Here is an 18,350-nt window from a genome sequence, read left to right as displayed (position 1 = left end):
GGATCGGTGTGTCATTCTCCGCCACAACGATAGTTATCACTACCTGACGGAAGATCGGGATCTCCGTTCCCATTAAGAAGTCATATTTCAGTCATGTTTAAAGTCGTGGATTCTTTTAAGGTTAGATTTTTTTTTTGAAATCACCGTGTAGGCCACTGCCTAGTCCATAGTCCCCACTTCATATCATTTTTGGCACCAGTGAACAAACAACATTAGCTCCACTAGATTGGTGCCACTTATTCAATTTTGTATAAATTTCTTTAATGTCTTATATATCCAATAAAAAAATCATTATCCTATTTTTGTATTGAAAGAAATTGTTGATGGTACATTGAATCAAGATATTGAAAACTTAATTAATATTTTCATTGCATTTGAAATAGTTTTCATAAGCACATGCATATCGCACAGCCATATTTATTAGTTCAAAGAAAATGATAAGAAAATTTATAACTTCGCTGGGCCACATTGATCCATCGTCAGCCCACAATAGATGGGAGATCCTCCCTTTCTTGGGCCACAAGGAGGTCAAGCTCCCTTTCTTGAGTCACACGACGATCAAGCATAGCCTTCCTTTCTTGGACCAGAAGTCGGACGCACCCGACACCCCAAGACCGCCCATAGAATTTCCATTTCGCCGCATTATATTTTCCTTCTTCTCAAACACATCAAACATCCCCTTGCTCGTCTCCGACTCTCCGATACTACGGTACTCCCCACCGCTTCGCACCCGGGCCGCGGCCATGTTGACACCGCGCGTCCTCAAGCCTTCGCTGCTCCGCCGCCTTTGGGCTGCCGCCGAGCTGCCTCCGCCGTGGCGACCCCGGTACGCCTCTTCTCTTCTATCGGTTTTCGCGTGCGTGGTGTTGCTGTGCGGCTGTGCGTGCGCGACAGGTGTTTGCGCTAATGCCGCAGCGGGCGGCACCCTACGGCGGTGGCGTCCTCGGTTGCTGCAGGTGTTGTTTGGGTAATTGGGTTGGTAGTTTGGGGTGGTTTAGAGTCGGGATTTGAGATTCGTCTCCGTTGGAGCGTTCCATGGAGCTGAGCGGGGAGGATTCCGGGAGGGACCTTTTTTTTATTTTATTTTGTTTCATGGAAGTCAGTTGAGTCAGCATGGCATGAAAAGGGTGATAAGTTCTCAGTTGATATGAGTAACTCATAGTGTGTATATGATGTACCTTGCGCACTTCATCGGCAAGTTGCTATCTGGGACATTCTGCTGGATGTGCTACTCTGGGCGCAATATGGTTGTGGTGTGCCAACTGCAATTATATGCTAGTTTGAGATCTGCTAGTGAATGTGATTAAGTGATGGGTTCAACGACAGAACTAGTGTTTGGTGGCTGGGTTCTGTCATCATCATGCTGTAGCCGCTGGTTTTGCTTGTAGTTGGGTTGTCCAGGATCTGATGCTCATGCTGTTTCACATTCCTTGTTGTATTGTTGCATGTAGCTTTGTTGATGGCTCCTGCTACGCCATAAGTTGAATTTACACCATGCATGGGAACTGTACCTTTGACGTTTCACTTGTAGTTTGATTTTATAAATGATATATCTCTTGCTTCCCCCTTCTAGATAGGTGCTACTGTTGAACTTCAATTTAATGCCATAAGCTGATACTAAAAATATCACATAAATGCTTGAGGGTATTGAATTTTTCCATCTGTTTTGTCACTACCTCTAGCTTGTGCATGCAGCCACATGTGTAGATTATTTGCTTGTGCTTGTGTTACTGAGTTCTGATAATTCTATTACTTTGGTTCTGTAGGATCCTACCTGCGCGGACTTACCATCCCAGAGGCTATTCTAGTGGGGGGAGCTCCAAGTATGATAGGCCAATGAGACAGTTTTCTGAACAGAATGAGTCAACTTCTAGGCCATTGATATATTATGTTGCTGTATGCTGTTTCTAAAGACTGCTTATCTGATTTCTCATATTATATTTAAGTTACAATGCTATCTAGAGTATTGTCTAATGTCAAATAATCAACAAGAGATTCTTTGACACCTATGTCTTTGGACACGTTCACAGTTGCCTAATTGAACCTTAGCACCCACACTTTTCTGAGTAAATCCGTAATAGCATTTTAAGTAACACTGTTCTTTTGTAAATATGTTGGTTTTGCAGCCTACTCTACTTGCGTTTGCTGGGATAGCCACTTTTGTTCATTACAATGATGAGAGGCGTGCAGTTCCCTTAGGTAAGAGTTTTCCAGCAATGCAGCTTGTTGTTTTCTGAGGTTCCACATTTTGATGGTATTCATTCTGTGCTTCAGTTTTACTCCCTCCATTCCTAGTTATAAGTCGTTTGGGCTTTTCTAGATACATAGCTTTTATTATGTATCTAGACATAGTGTATATCTAGGGTGCATAGCATAAACAAATGTACCTAGAAAAGCCAGAATGACTTATAATTTGGAACGGAGGGAGTACTTGTTAACTTGTATAGATTAGATAGTGATAATAGTTCAGCTGGATGAACTGCCCTGTCGTGGTATGCAGATTCAATATATCTATGCTTGGACATCTGGTGGAACTTCTTGATGATGAAGTAGTGTGCTCTCGTGATTAAGTTTGTTATGACACTGTTAATTATAGTGTACATGACATCTTGGAGTTACTATTCCTGCTGTTTGCAAATTGCTGGTACAATTTTTATTGGATAAAAAGAATGGAAACTGCATGAAAACAAGTTTTAATGGTGAATAGTAGCTTAGCTCAAACAAGTGGTTTACATTGATTCTTTAGTTTTCTAATAGTTGTATTCTCTGTTGCTGTTTTGCTAATATCATGGTGTTTTCAGCTAAAGTACCAGGACAGACTAGTGTTCCCAAAAGATGTAATACCAATAGACCTGCTATAGGAGGGCCATTTAAGCTATATGATACAGAAAAAATTGAGGTGACTGAATCGAAGCTTCGGGGAAATTGGACTCTGGTGTACTTTGGCTATACATCATGCCCAGATGTGGGTCCAGCCGAAGCTCAGAAGATGGCTGATGTTGTTAAACTGTTAGGTACATTGCTATATTACCCTTCTTTCTCAGGAATACCCAATACATTTCATGGCACATTATGTATTAAATTTGTTCAGCATCCTATATTCTACTTTTGCACATTTGTGATTAGCAGTTTTTTTAGTTACATGCATATGATCTTCTGTATGCGCTCTGTGTATGTGCTTGTTTCGTTTTTCCTATTTAGTTTGAAGGCTAAAAACTCACTTTATACAGAAATTGGCTTATGTCCTCTGTTTATTCACTTTCTCTGCAACCTTTCTTAACTGTTTCCAATTATCTGTTATCTTTTGCTGAAAAGTGACTCGTAATGATGTTTTCAATACTAGGAGGCTAGTTGGCTTGCTCAATCTTGGCTTCTGTCAGTCATTGTCAAATCTGCGACCTACTCTGTGTCAGCTCCTTTGGAAAATTTACAGTAGTGGCTTGCAATGAATAAGTTTTCTGGATTCATCTATGTGCACTATTAATTTGCGATCTTCATAATTGCTTATGGTGTTTGTTTTTTTACTAGAGTCAAAGTATGGTATCAAGATTACACCACTCTTTATCACAATTGATCCTCAACGTGATTCACCTGCTCAACTTAAGGCATACCTTAGTGGTAAGATATTCTGCTATTGGGGTCAGAAACATTGAAATTTTAGGCTATGCTGCAAGTGATGATTCGCCTCATTTTAACTGCAGAGTTTGACCCAAGAATAGTAGGACTAACAGGCCCCATCAGTGCAGTAAGACAGATTGCTCAGGAGTACCGTGTTTTCTTTAAAAGAATTGAGGAAGTTGGTCAGGACTATCTTGTAGAAAGCTCTCACAATATGTAAGTGCATATTTTGCACATTGTCATGTTGATAAATGTTTCTAGACATTGACCATCTGAAGTTACAGGTACTTGCTAGATCCATACTTGGAGACAGTAAGGTGCTTTGGAACTGAGTATGAGGCATCATACCTTGCCGATGCGATAACAACAGAGGTCCAGAAAGCATCTGCTTCATCAACAAATTAGTCTAGCGGGTATTGCCACTTGGCGTAATTTCTATTTGTAAGGCAACTTAAAACTACTCTAAACTATGACCTCTTTTCATTCTTAGCAAAAACATATGCAAAAGATAAACTATCAAAATGTGCAGCTACGGTTTTACTAGTGTGTTGCTATCTCTACCGCAAAAAGGAGTTATGCAACCTAGGTTCTAAACTTATCAACTTGCCTATCACTAAGCTAGAAAAGTAAAGCACAAAACAAGATTGCAATGTAAATGCGGAAGCTAAAGAGTAAGGTAGAGATATGCAAACTCCCGTCGACGACTCTGGTATTTTTATTGGGGTATTGAGAAGCGCGCAAGCTTCCCCTAGTCCTCGTTGGAGCCTCTCTCAAGGAATCCATTGTAAGGGCCAAGCTTCCGGTCGGAAAACTCCGTGGATAGCCCCGGGCTTTCCCCACGTGCAAGTGGGTCTCCGGTGTGTCTTCTGGCAAGTCTCTCCCGAACTGCTTTCCGCCGTCTTCACTATCAAGCTTCCGACCGAAACGTCGCGGACCTTGTTCCCTTTGGTACACGGTGGCGACCACATCACAAACGCGGTTAGTGTGATCTCACAGACTACAAGCCCCTCTGATGTACAACAATGGTGCGCGCAAGCATCGAGTGGTAAGAGGTATGCAAACCTCACTAAACACTATATGCCTAAACCTAGAGCAAGCGCATAAGCGGTGGTCTAACTAATCTAAGCACTTTGCAAAGCACCTACGCTAATCACCGAATGTATCACTAAGCACTATGCAAGTGGAGATCACTAAAGTGGTGTATCAACACCCTTGGTATGTTTTCTCAGCTCTCCACATCTCAAATGGCCGGTTTGTGGATCTGTTTATAGCCCCACAAGTGAGAACTAGTCGTTGGACCCGTGACTCAACTTTCTGCTAGTGACCGGACGCTGACCACATCCCGATCGGACGCTTCCGGTCCTGCCGACCGTTGGAGTGCGCGCGTTGATTGGACTCTGGACCGAGTCCGGTCTCACTCGATCGGACGCGTCCGGTCGCGCTGGCGCCGCTCTGGAACCTTTCTGGACATGATCGGACACTACTTGGTGCGTCCGGTTGTCCTGCCGTCGCGTCTGGTCACGCTGTGAGCGTTGCCGTTGATGATGAACAGTGAAGTCCATGCGTCCGGTCACTGCCTCGCTCAGCGTCCGGTCGCTGCTACTGACGTCTGGTTGCCGAGCAACTGATCAGACGCGTCCGGTCCTCATAGGGTCGCGTCCGGTCACCTCTGCCGAGCTCGTTTCTTAACGATCTTGCGTCCGGCTTGGTTCCCATCTTCGTGCTTAGACTTTGTTTGATATCTTGGGTCTTCTCTTGTGCTTCTAGGGTCTTACTTATGGTGTTGATCTTGGGATCATCATGTCGCCTTCGTCCAAGTCACGTCTTGCACCCTATTGAACTACAAAACAATTACTTACAAATTCATTAGTCCAATTTAGTTGTGTTGGTCATCAAACTCAAAAATCCAAAGTAAATGGGCCGAGGGTCCTTTTTCCTTATAATCTCCCCCTTTTTAGTGATTGATGACAACACGACCAAAACAAGCAAATAATAAAATTTTTTAGAATTTAAAAACTATTTACTTGCTAGGATGCAATGCAAAGGACAATGTTATATGATGTTAAAAGATACCACATGTAAACATCTTTGAAAACTTATCTTGCCCTTGCAAATGTCCCCATATGGCATTATGGATTTAAGCCTCCCCTAACTCCATAATACACTATTCTCCCATTCTTGGACCATTACCACATGTAAATTATTATGATCGGGCATGCTTTTGGTCCTACAAATTATCCCCCTTTAGAATTAAGCACCGAAAAGGAAGACATTAGTAGCACAAGGAAGGGTCAAACTTTGTGATCCTTTGTATGTGGAGTGGAATAGGTCACCAAATTTGACTCTCACATTATATAGACTAAGCCTTCCCTAAATATATGCATACATATGATGAAGAATATAGTTTATGCATAATTGGTGAATTAATGCTCAAGGGAGTTTAATCTATATAATGCATGGAGAAATCATATAGATACCAAAGTGAAATCAACATGATGATATCGGTTTAGAAATACCACATGTGGAAACCAATTTGATTTATACCACTTGCAATAGGTGGTGGATATTTGAAGTATGATGCTTAACTCCGGAGACTCCATTTTCCTTGCAATGAAACTACTACATACATGATAAGCGTGAAAAGGTGTTAGTCTCAAAGCATCCAACTTGTAGAGTAACCTCTCCCTAAATTTGTGCACACAAGTATGAAATACTTGTAGGAGACATGCATATTGATTTTAGAATAAAAAATACCACTTGAAGAATGACATCACATGAATGTGAGAATCATTTTTGAAAGTGATATTCAGGAAAAATTATCTACAATTTGGACTTTGGCATATATTAGATGAACAATTGTAAAACAAGGTATGTGTCGTGCTCCTAAACAATTTAAACCATGTAGGTTTGCTCCAAGGGTTAAGAGTGAAACCGAGCAAGCCTACCATAAGATATACCTAGTGTATGCAAGACAAAAGATTAAACATGCAAATGCAAACCTAGACATGAAAAGGAACTAGATGCTAATTAAAATTGCAAGAAATTAAATCTAGTTACATAACATGGGAAGGGAAATTTGAGGCTATAGTATTCATTAACCCACTTGGCAATTACCTTGTCCATAATGATGCACCCCATGAAATGCACCCATACTTTACCAAGTCTCCAAATTCCCTAAAGTCCATCGGACTTCTCATTTCTCTTTCGGGATTCAAACCTTCTTGGTGCTCTTCATATTGGAAATGATCTTCTGTGGCACCCAAATGCGTTTGGCCCCATTGTTAGCTTGCTTGTTCACCTTGATGGCCACCACCTTGTTGTGGCAGAACCACCCGAAATAACACACCTTCGGAGGCGCTCGTCTTCCACCAGACACTAAGCACCCCGAAAGCAAGCTAAGTTCAAGCATTCATCCCACTTTTCAGGAAAAGAAATGGCATAAACTCTCAATATATCTTCAAGTACCTGATATACCCTTTCTATCTGACCGTCAGTTTGTGGATGATAAGCTGAACTTCTGAGGAGACTAGTACCAAGACATTCCTGGAGTTGCTCCCAAAAATGAGAGACAAAGACTGACCCTCTATTAGAGACGATGGTAAGAGGAACTCCATGCAGGGTCACAATCCGGTCAAAATACAACTTGGCTGAATATCTGGTATCCACCGGGACAAAATGAGTGGACTTGGTAAGGCGATCCACAATGACCCAAATAGAGTTGTAGCCCTTGGACGTGCGGGGTAAACCCACAATGAAATCCATGAAAATATCTTCCCATTTCCAAATAGGGATAGGCAAGGGCTGCAAAAATCTCAGTGTATGCATATGGTCTGCCTTAACTGTACCACAAGTATCGCACTCTGCGACATACTTGGTGATATACTGCTTCATATTGGACCACCAATACAAGTGACACAAATCATGGTATATCTTGTTGCTTCCTGGATGGATGGACAACTTGGAATGATGAGCTTCATCCAAAATCCTTCTTCTAAGCTCCTCACTTGACGGAACAACCAATCTGTTCTTGAACCTCTCCACACCTTGGTCATCCATACTAAAATGAGGACCATGCCCTTCGACAATTAACTTCCTGATGTGAGGAATTTTGGAAACATCTTGCCTTTGCTCTATAATAATTTGCTCAAGTAAATCCGAGACTAGAGCAATATGGGCTAGCACCTCAGCATGGTTGAGGGACAAAGGTGCTTCTTCAACCTAATACGACTTCCGACTTAGAGCATCGGCTACCACATTAGCCTTTCTAGGATGGTAATGAACCTCCAAATTATAATCCTTGATTAGCTCCAACCATCTCCGTTGCCTCATATTCAGCTCGGACTGAGTGAAAATATATTTGAGGCTCTTGTGATCCGTAAAAATGTGCACTTTATTTTCCAACAAATAATGCCTCTAAATTTTTAGAGCATGCACCACAGTAGCCAGCTCTAAATCATGGGTGGAATAATTCACCTCGTGCTTTTTCAGCTGGCGTGAAGCATAAGATATCACACGCCCATCCTGCATAAGCACGCATCCCAGTCCAATCCTTGAGGCATCACAATACACATTAAATGGCCTATCAATATCTGGTTGAGCAAGAACAGGAGCAGAGGTAAGAAATTTCTTCAGAGCTTGGAAAGGTTCTTCACAAGCCGGACTCCATACAAACTTGACATCTTTCTGAAGCAACTTGATCATCGGCTAAGCTATTTTGGAGAAGTCAGGAATGAAGCGCCGATAATAACCAGCAAGACCAAGGAACTGATGAATATGATACACTAACTTGGGGGACTTCCAATTTAACACATCCTGTACCTTGCTTGGGGTCCACCGAGATACCTTCAGGAGTCAGAACATGTCCCAAAAACTGCACTCGATCTAACCAAAACTCGCACTTGCTGAATTTGGCATATAGCTTGTGTTCCCTTAATCGAGTCAGTATTATTCGAAGATATTGGGCATGCTCTTCCTTGTTCTTGGAATATATCAAAATATCATCAATGAACACCACTACAAACTTATCCAACTCCGGTATAAAGACTGAATTCATGAGATACATGAAGAATGCAGGAGAATTGGTGAGACCAAAAGACATGACTAGGTATTCATACAACCCATACCTAGTAGAGAAAGCTGTCTTCGGTATATCTTGTGGTCTGATCTTAACTTGATGATACCTAGAACGAAGATCAATCTTTGAAAACACCTTGGCACCAGCTAGTTGATCGAACAAAGTATCAATACAAGGTAAATGATACTTGTTCTTAATGGTTACCGCATTAAGAGGGCGGTAATCCACACACATCCAGAGAGTGCCATCCTTCTTTACAAAAATAGCTGGACAACCCCATGGTGAAGAACTAGGACGGATAAATTATTTCTCCAATAATTCCTCTAACTGTTTCTTCATTTATGCTAGTTCTTTAGGAGCCATGTGGTAGGGACGTCGGGAAATAGGAGCAATGCCAGGTTCTAACTCAATGGAAAACTCCACATCCCTATCCGGTGGCAACCCTAGTAGATCTTCAGGAAAGACATCCGAAAACTCATAGACCACAGAAATAGAGACAAGATCAGGAGAAGCCTCAGCATGAGTAGCAACAGGTAAGGCTGGATCCAAGGGCATAAGAAGAGACATCCTATCCTCAGAAGAAGGAAGCTGTAACTCAACAACTCTCTGCTTTAGATCTAAGACTACACCATATACACGCAACCAGTTCATGCCTAGAATTGCTTCTATGCCTTGCCCTGACAGCACCATGAACTGGAGGCAGTAAGTGTGAGTGGCTAGCACTAATCCGACTGTGTTCGTCTGAGTATTAACGCACAACTGCGCACCCAGAATACTGTTTCTATAGGCAATAGGTATAGCCATAAGAGATATATTGTGCCTTTGTGCAAACCCCATGCTCATGATTGAATGTGATGCACCAGAATCAAACAACACATATGCTGAATGAGAATCAATGGTAAACATACCAGCCATCACCGGTTCATTTTGTAGGATTTCCTCAGCCTCAGTGAAGTTAACTTGCCCGGAGAGGCTTACTGGCACCTTCTTCTTGATAATTGTCCGCTTGATCAAACAGAAGTTAGCTGAGGGCTGAGCAGCTTGTGCAGGCTAATTTTGCGGACACTCTTGAGCATAGTGGCCCTCCTTGCCACACTTAAAACAAGCACTAGGCTTGTTACCCTGCCCTTGATGAGACAGAACCTGTTGTCCCTAGGGCTGCTGTTGTTGCACCTGCTGAGTAGATGCACGGTGCTGAATGGGAGGTGCCTGATAGGGTCTGCTGAGGCTGGCGGAACGACTGCCCACCTGAAGACTGATAAGGCACCCGCCTGTTAACCTATACCTTCTGTGCTTGGGGGTGACTGGAAGACCCAGTAACCACCCGCTTGCGCTTCCACTCAGCCTGAGAGTCACGCTGAAGTCCCACCATGGCAATAGCAGCATTCATCATAGCACCAAAAGTCTGGTAGTTTCCTGTGTATAGTTCCTTCAATAGACTACAAGAGAGGCCACGATAGAAACAGTCCCTCTTCTTCTCATCCATATCAACGTGAGTCCCAGCATACTGTGATAGATGGTTGAACTTGTCTACATAGTCTATCACAGACATGCTGAAAGATCCTTGTTTGGTTTTGGTAATTGAGTGACAACTTAGGTGGACTAATTGTGTTTATGTGAGATACACAGGTGATTAGTCCACAGGTACATGTGTATGAGCAACATATGCCATGGAGGTGAAAATGGCTTGGAGATGTTGCAAAGCTCACACATGTGATGATAAAGGAGCTTAAATGTACATAAGACATGACATTGAGTCATGTGATCAAGGTGGAGAAGATCAAGACAAGACTTGGCTTGATGGACCGGTTGCAAGCGTGAAGGGCAAGTTGAAGGCTTTGGAGTGATGGACCGCGTGGCGGTGAAGCTTGAGCAAGACTTGGCGCCGATGGACGATGGCAACGGTGAAGAGCAAGTAGAGTCAAGATCGATGAACCAATATGATCATGTGATGATATGAAGTGGATCATATCATTGTTGATCATGTTGGTGCATGTGTTGCATCGACATTGAAGGAGATGGAATGGAATGCGCAAGGCAAAGGTATAACCTAGGGCATTTCATTTCACCGGTCATAGGTGTGTAGAGAAGTTTATGACCGGGTTTAGGATAGATGGCCGTACTATCAAGAGGGGCAAACTTGTTTGCATATCGGTCATCTAGTGCCACTCGAGTGATCTAACTTTGCATTGTCGCTAGGATCGAGTGGCGTGGCAAGTTGAGTGGCTAACATCCTTTGGGAAATGATTATGAAAATGCTAACACACATACACATGGTGGTGTACACTTGATGGTGTTGGCACATTTACAAAGGCGGTGGTGTTTGTAGGGGTGAGATGGGTTTGGGTCTTTCGGGAAAATGGAATGTCTATTTTCTATTGCACCGGATGCAAATTCTTGGTGGTTAGCACATTGGTGCAAGGGTGAAGAAGTTAGAAGTGAAAACGAGTTGGTCGCGAAGATGCCGGCGTCGGTCAACTGACCAGACGTTGGATCTAAATGCACCGGACGCTGGAAGGCTGCGTCCGGTCAGGCTGACATACGGTGACGCAGTAGCTGGAGAGTGACCGGACACTGGCTGCGTCCGATCGCGTTCGACCGGACGCGTCCGGTCATGCTCGGGAGCTTACTGGAAACGATCGGACGCTGGGGGTTCAGCGTCCAGTCAGTTGAGTGCTGCTGCATCCGGTCAAGTCAAATGACCGTTGGAACCGGGACACGTGGTCGTCTGCGAGCGACCGGACACTGAGGTCCAGCGTCCGGTCAACACGACCGGAGCGTCCGGTCGGCCCGACCGTTGCCCAGTGAAGGGGTAACGGCTAGTTTAGCCCCTGGGGCTATAAATAGAAGTGGCCCTCGGCCATGGCTGGTGCTGAGCACCTTGGGGGACTTTGTGTCCATGCTTGAGAGTGCTTGGGAGCCCTCCATCACACACATACTTGATAGTGATAATTCGATTGTGTGAGTGAGCGATTCTAGTGCGATTGCATCGTGAGGTTGCATCGAGTGGCACTAGGTGATCGAGTTGCAAGCCGGTGGAGCTTGTTACTCTTGGAGGTTGCCACCTCCTAGACGGCTTGGTGGTGGTCTCCGTCGAAGCGCGCAAGAAGCTTGTGCGGCGCTCCGGAGAAGTGCTTGTGAGGGGCATTGTGCTCGCCCCGCGGGAGCCGCGAAGAGCAACTCTAGTAAAGCGTGTCATTGAGCTACCCTCACTCAAGGGGTAGGTTCTTGCGGCGCCCAACGTGCGGGCTTAGCGGGTGATGCTAATTAGCCGCCGAACCACCAAGTGAGCGGTCGACACAACGGGGACTAGCGTGTTGGCAAACACGTGAACCTCGGGAGAAAAATCATCATGTCAACCTTATTCTTCCCGTTGGTTTGCATCCCCGTTACACAAGCTTGCAATTACTTTTATACATATTAAGCTTGTGTAGTTGCTCTTGTAATTAGATAGCTTGTGTAGCTTGCTAATTACCTTCTTGCTTGTGTAGCATAGAAGTAGCTCCCTTGCGTGGCTAATTTGGTTTTAGTAACCTTGTTAGTCACATTGCTTAGTTTGTGTAGCTAAGTATTTGCGCTCTCTAATTAGGCATTGGTTGCCTTGTTATTGAGCATTGCTAGTGAGCTTAGTTAGCTTTGTGCTTTTGCTTACTAGCATGTGTAGGAGCTCCCTTGTCACTTAAAGTACTAGTGGCATAGCTTTGTGTAACCTTGCTCCTAGAATTGTTTAGGAGAGCTCTAGCTAGCCCGGCACCTTTATTGCTTAATTGTTATCTTGGCAAGGTGCTAGTGAACATATATAGTGGGGTGTAGTCTTGGCTAGACCGTTAGTTTAAATTCCGCATTTGTATCGGTTAGCCGACGCGATTAAGTTTTAGAAAAGACTATTCACCCCCCCTCTAGTCGCCATCTCGACCCTTCACATGCTCCCTTGCCTCAAGTCTAGAAACTCCATCAACTTCCCATTCAGAACACCAATAGGAATGTAATACTCTCTGAAAACAATAGTAAACTCCTACCACGTCACACGGTGATCCACTGGCTACATGGCGTTGAATGTGTCCCACCATGCACTAGCAGAACCCAATAGCTATTGCCCCGCAAAGTGCACCTTCTGCTCCTCAGTTACCATGAGTAGCAGGAACTTCTGCTCTAGAATACGAAGCCAATGCTCCGTATCCAGAGGCTCAGCAATTGGTGTGAACGTGGGTGGGTGCGTCTTCAAGAAATCTTGGTAAGAACAGGGTCCCTCGGGACCACGGGCACCACCCCCGTTCCTGCCATTGCCTCCGTGGCCTCTACGGGTGAAGCCACCGATAGCCTGTGCTAATAGCTCCATGGCACGGGCTGACTCACGACAAGCAGCCAATATTTCTGCCATCATCTCCGCAAGAGTCATCGGAGGCGGTGGTGGCGATGGAGGAGCCAGAAGTGGGGCCTCATGACTCTCCCTGTTGCCGTTCTCATTGCCCCGACCACTTTCTCCTTGGCCTTCGCCAAGACCACGGTCTGCTCCAGCACTAGTGCTCCCATGACCAAACCTCAGGTTCATCTGTAAATAGATAGGAACCAATCTTTAGGAACAACCCTCTAGATTGGGAATAGGAAACTAGAGAAATGATAAGATTTTTTTATTAAAGCATTCTTTTAGGTTATCCTATCAATTTACTAATTTAATTTATACGTGTAGGGGTAGTTTAGTTTAAACAAGATTCTCTTTTCATGATGCATGCATCGTCCTACCCATTCACTCAAGCCGGAATATAGCGGCGTTCGCAAAATTTTTTGGCACATCGCACACTCACTTTCCGTACGCTAAACGATTCTTACACAATGTAGGTCAGTGTACCTATAGAAATTTGATTAGATAAAACTAGTGTTGCTATCCTAGATAGACCATATTGCTAGGGCTTATACTTATTTACATAATTTTATCGTATCCTACTTTTCACAAAACTTTTGTTGGTCAAATTTTAGGTTTTTAAAAGAGTTATGAAACTCATAAGTCATTATTGGCTCTGGTACCACCTGGAGCAGAACCGCCCGAAATAACACACCTTCGGAGGCGCTCGTCTTCCACCAGATACTAAGCACCCAAAAGCAAGCTACATCGGGCGGATTCCGTCGAGCACACCCCAAGAGAGAACTCAAATAATCTATGTTTTTCCTCTAGGATCCAATAATGAGAACGAGTTTACAATACTTAGTCCATTTCATACAACCCGAGTTCTTAGAAATACATTATTACAGTACCAAGTTTAGAGTGTGGAATTTAAACAGTGGAATTAAAATAAACGTCTATCGATAATATACAAGGATCCGTCTGTGCCCACCAGAAGAATCCTTCACACAACAACTACTCCTCAAGCTGCACCTGCAATAGGGGTAAATAAAACCTGAGTACACAATATACTCGCAAGGCAGGTGGCAGTGCGGATGTGACGGCGAGTGAATGGCGCTAGCAGCGACTCCGACGTGGCGCATGTGGGGTAGTTGGCAGCAGCAGTAGCGGTTCCACACGATGAGACCAAAGGTAGCCGAGACCTAGCCAAGCCAGAGGAGGCCGTGGCCGAGCTCAACCATGCCTAGGTCCGCGACTGCAGTGACAGCAGCGCGGCACAGCTGACCTCACGGAACGACGTCGAGGTAGGTGAGCGACGGGCGCGTTGGCACCGCACAACAAGGCTAGACGGCCAGCGGTGGCCGGCCAGGACAGGCCAGTCGAGGTCGACCATGCGTGGTAGTGCGCGAGCGCATGCGCCCAAGCCCAGTGATACCAAGGCACCGCGCGATGGTGACCGCGCACGCACGGCCAGGCAACCGAAGCAAGTGTCGTGCATGAATTTTAAAGCATCGACCACGACTAAACCGTTGATCCAATCCCCAAACCACTTTTGCGATACCAAAGAGGGTATATTAGACTACAAAAACAAGCCATAATCCTACCTTACTGCTTAACCCAATCTCACACAATAAATTGCCGAACATCGCAGTGTCTAACTGTCAACAAACTTTGAAAATTTTCTAAGTTTTGAGTTGAATTCTAATTCAAATTGCATTTCTAAGTTATTGGAAATCTTAGCTAGTAATATCATTTTTCGACCATAGGTATTTCATTGTTATCTACAAAGTTTGTACTTCAAACTTTATTTAAGTATCACATATATGTTCTATAGCATTTTTGCTTAATAAAATTGGTTTTAAACACTAAGTGATATAACATGACTATGGAATTAACTTTTGTTTCGCACTTTCGTTGATCATTTTGAGTTATGGAAATTGATCTACACTCTTTGTTACATGCATTAACACATAAACATGATGCTCATGATATGTTTTAGCAAATGATTTATAGTGTAACACCAAGGGTGTTACACTTGTCATTTTTCTTCTTCACGAGAGATAAGGTGTGGAGGTCTTTTTTCCACCTTGTTGGTGTATGTGTTGGAGAGCTTGCTTGTTTCCTTTTTGTTTTTCTCTTTCTTCTTAGCTCCTCTCCCATTCTTCACCTTGCACTCATAGGACTTGTGGCCTTCCATGTGGCATACGTAGCAAACTATGATTTGTCCTTCATCAAGCTTCTTCACTCCCTTAACGGTGCTATCTTGATGATATTGGGCTTGCTCCGTTTTGCCTTTTACTTGAGTCAAGTCCTTAGGAAGGCAAACCACTTCTTGCTAGAGTTGCTTATTCTCCATTGCGACCTCTCGTGCGTATGTATCTACAACAACTTTCTCAACACAAACTTGGTTGTACAAGGGTGAGTCTAAACATAAATCATTGCAAGAAGTAGAAGCATCCTTTTTAGGCATGTCAAAGATAGAACTTTTCTTTTTAGGTGCCTTGGTAAGGGTTGTACCGATGGCTTCAAGATTAGCAACTTTATTAGTTAGCTCATCACAATGTTTGCACATGGTTTCTATTTTAGCAAGCAAACTTTTATAAGCATCTTGTGATCTAGCTAACTTTTCTTTTAATTTTTCATTTTTCTTTACAAGTTGCTCATCATTGATTGTGCATGCATTTGTTGTTGCACTAGCCTCAAGTTGCTTAATTTTAGTAGATAGTTCAATATTGAGATTAGCAAATGTCTCATATTGTTCAAGCAAGGTTTTATATGCTTCTTGTGAACTATCTAGCTTTTTTTGCAACATTTTTAGCTTCTTTTGTTGGCTAGTTGAAGGGTCGAGATGGTGGACTAGAGGGGGGGGGGGGGTAAATAGTCCTTTCTAAAATTAACCGCGTCGGCTAACCGAAACAAGTGCGGAATTAATACTATCGGTCTAGCCAAGACTACACCCCTCTATCTTTGTTCTCTAGCACCTTGCAAAGATCCTAATTAAGCAACAAAGGTGTCGGGCTAGCTAGAGATCACCTAATCAATTCTAGAAGCAAGGTCATACAAACCTATGCCACTAGTACTTTAACCAACGGAGAGCTCCTACACATGCTAGTAAGCAAAAGCACAAAACCAACTAAGCTCACTAGCAATGCTCAAAAATAAGGCAACCAATGCCAAATTAGAGAGCACAAATACTTAGCTACACAAACTAAGCAAAGTGACTAACAAGGTTATACAAACCAAATTAGTCACGCAAGGGAGCTACTTCTATGCTACACAAGCAAGAAGGTAACTAGTGAGCTATACAAGCAAACCAATTACAAGAGCAACTACACAAGCACAATGCATATGAAAGTAATTACAAGCTTGTGTAACGAGGATGCAAACCAACAGGAAGAATAAAGTTGACACGGTGATTTTTCTCCCGAGGTTCACGTGCTTGCCAACACGCTAGTCCCCGTTGTGTCGACCGCTCACTTGGTGATTCGGTAGCTCATTGGCATCACCCGCCAAGCCCGCATGTCGGGCGCCGCAAGAACCTACCCGAAAGTGAGGTCGAGATGGCGGACTAGAGGGGGGGGGTGAATAGTCCTTTTTAAAATTAATCGCGTCGACTAACCGAAACAAGTGTGGAATTAAAACTATCGGTCTAGCCAAGACTACACCCCTCTATCTATGTTCTCTAGCACCTTCCAAAGATACTAATTAAGCAACAAAGGTGTCGGGCTAGCTAGAGCTCACCTAACCAATATTAGAAGCAATGTCACACAAACCTATGCCACTAGTACTTTAAACAACAAGGGAGCTCCTACACATGTTAGTAAGCAAAAGCACAAAGCCATCTAATGCTTACTAACAATGCTCAATAACAAGGCAACCAATGCCAAATTAGAGAGCGCAATTACTTAGCTACACAAACTAAGCAATGTGACTAACAAGGTCACACAAACCAAATTAGCCACGCAAGGGAGCTACTTCTATGCTACACAAGCAAGAAGGTAACTGGTAAGCTACACAAGCTAACTAATTATAAGAGCAACTACACAAGCACAATGTATGCAAAAGTAATTAAAAGCTTGTGTAACGAGGATGCAAACCAACGGGAAGAACAAGGTTGACACGGTGATTTTTCTCCCGAGGTTCACGTGTTTGCCAACACGCTAGTCCCCGTTGTGTCGACCGCTCACTTGGTGGTTTAGCGGGTAATTGGCATCACCCGCCAAGCCTACACATCGGGTACCACAAGAACCTACCCTAAAAGTGAGGGTAGCTCAATGACACGCTCAACTAGAGTTGCTCTTCGTGGCTCCCACGAGGCGAGTACAATGCCCTTCACAAAGCTCTTCTCCAGAGCACCGCACAAGCTTCTTGTGGGCTTCAACGGAGACCACCACCAAGCCGTCTAGGAGGTGGCAACCTCCAAGAGTAACAAGCACCACTGCCTTGCAACTCGATCACCTAGTGCCTCTCGATGCAACCTCACGATGCAATCGCACTAGAATCGCTCTCTCACACAATCGAATGATCACTATCAAGTATATGTGAGATGGAGGGCTCCCAAGCACTCACAAGCATGGACACAAAGTCCCCCGAGGTGCTCAGCTCTAGCCATGGCTGAGACCACCTTCTATTTATAGCCCCATGGGCTAAACTGGCCATTACCCCTTCACTGGGCAAAACTCGGGACGACCAGATGCTTTGGTCGTATCGACTGGATGCTGGACCTCAGCGTCCGGTCGTGCGATGCACGCCATGTGTCCCCTGCTTCAAATACTATACGCACGATCTCAACAGCCATTTGTTGATCGGACACTATAGCTAACACTGACCGGACACTGGACCCTCAGTGTCCAGTCATTTCTAGTAAGGTACCAGACATGACCGGGCGTGTCCGGTCGGTCTCGATCGGACGCAGCACCAGCGTCCGATCCTTCTCCAGCTTCTGCGTCACCGTACGTCAGCCTGACCGGACGCACACAGCTAGCGTCTGGTCACTTTCAGTGCCAGCGTCCGGTCGAAGACCGACGCCAACACGCTGTCTGCCACCACTGACCGGACGCTGGAACCCAGCATCCGGTCACTGCGTGACCAGAGTCCGGTCCACTCTGTGGGACCTTTCTCACCTTCATTTCATCACCGAGTTGATCCACATCAACTCCAACTTCATCTCCTTTATAGATATGCCGACACCACCAAGTGTACACCACCATGTGTATGTGTGTTAGCATTTTCACAATCATTTTTCAAAGGATTAGCCACTCAACTTGCCACGCCACTGAATCCTAGCAACGATGCAAAGTTAGATCACTCGAGTGG

At 44.3% G+C, this 18,350-nt stretch overlaps 1 protein-coding gene across 1 annotated transcript; it reads left to right on the top strand.

The window, feature by feature from the left end:
- The first annotated feature begins 625 nt into the window (after positions 1 to 625).
- LOC136546113 (protein SCO1 homolog 2, mitochondrial-like) lies at positions 626 to 4,152 on the top strand. The gene is made up of 7 exons (XM_066538084.1): positions 626 to 826; positions 1,767 to 1,896; positions 2,127 to 2,199; positions 2,802 to 3,014; positions 3,529 to 3,618; positions 3,702 to 3,834; positions 3,903 to 4,152. Exons 1-7 carry the CDS (start codon positions 744 to 746, stop codon positions 4,021 to 4,023), a joined length of 843 nt encoding a protein of 280 aa, XP_066394181.1. The 5' UTR covers positions 626 to 743; the 3' UTR covers positions 4,024 to 4,152.
- The last annotated feature ends 14,198 nt before the right edge of the window (positions 4,153 to 18,350 follow it).

This window comes from Miscanthus floridulus, chromosome 3 (genome assembly GCF_019320115.1).
Source record: "Miscanthus floridulus cultivar M001 chromosome 3, ASM1932011v1, whole genome shotgun sequence".
In the NCBI taxonomy this organism is placed as follows: Eukaryota; Viridiplantae; Streptophyta; class Magnoliopsida; order Poales; family Poaceae; genus Miscanthus; species Miscanthus floridulus.
This window is presented reverse-complemented; position numbering and strand designations above follow the sequence as displayed.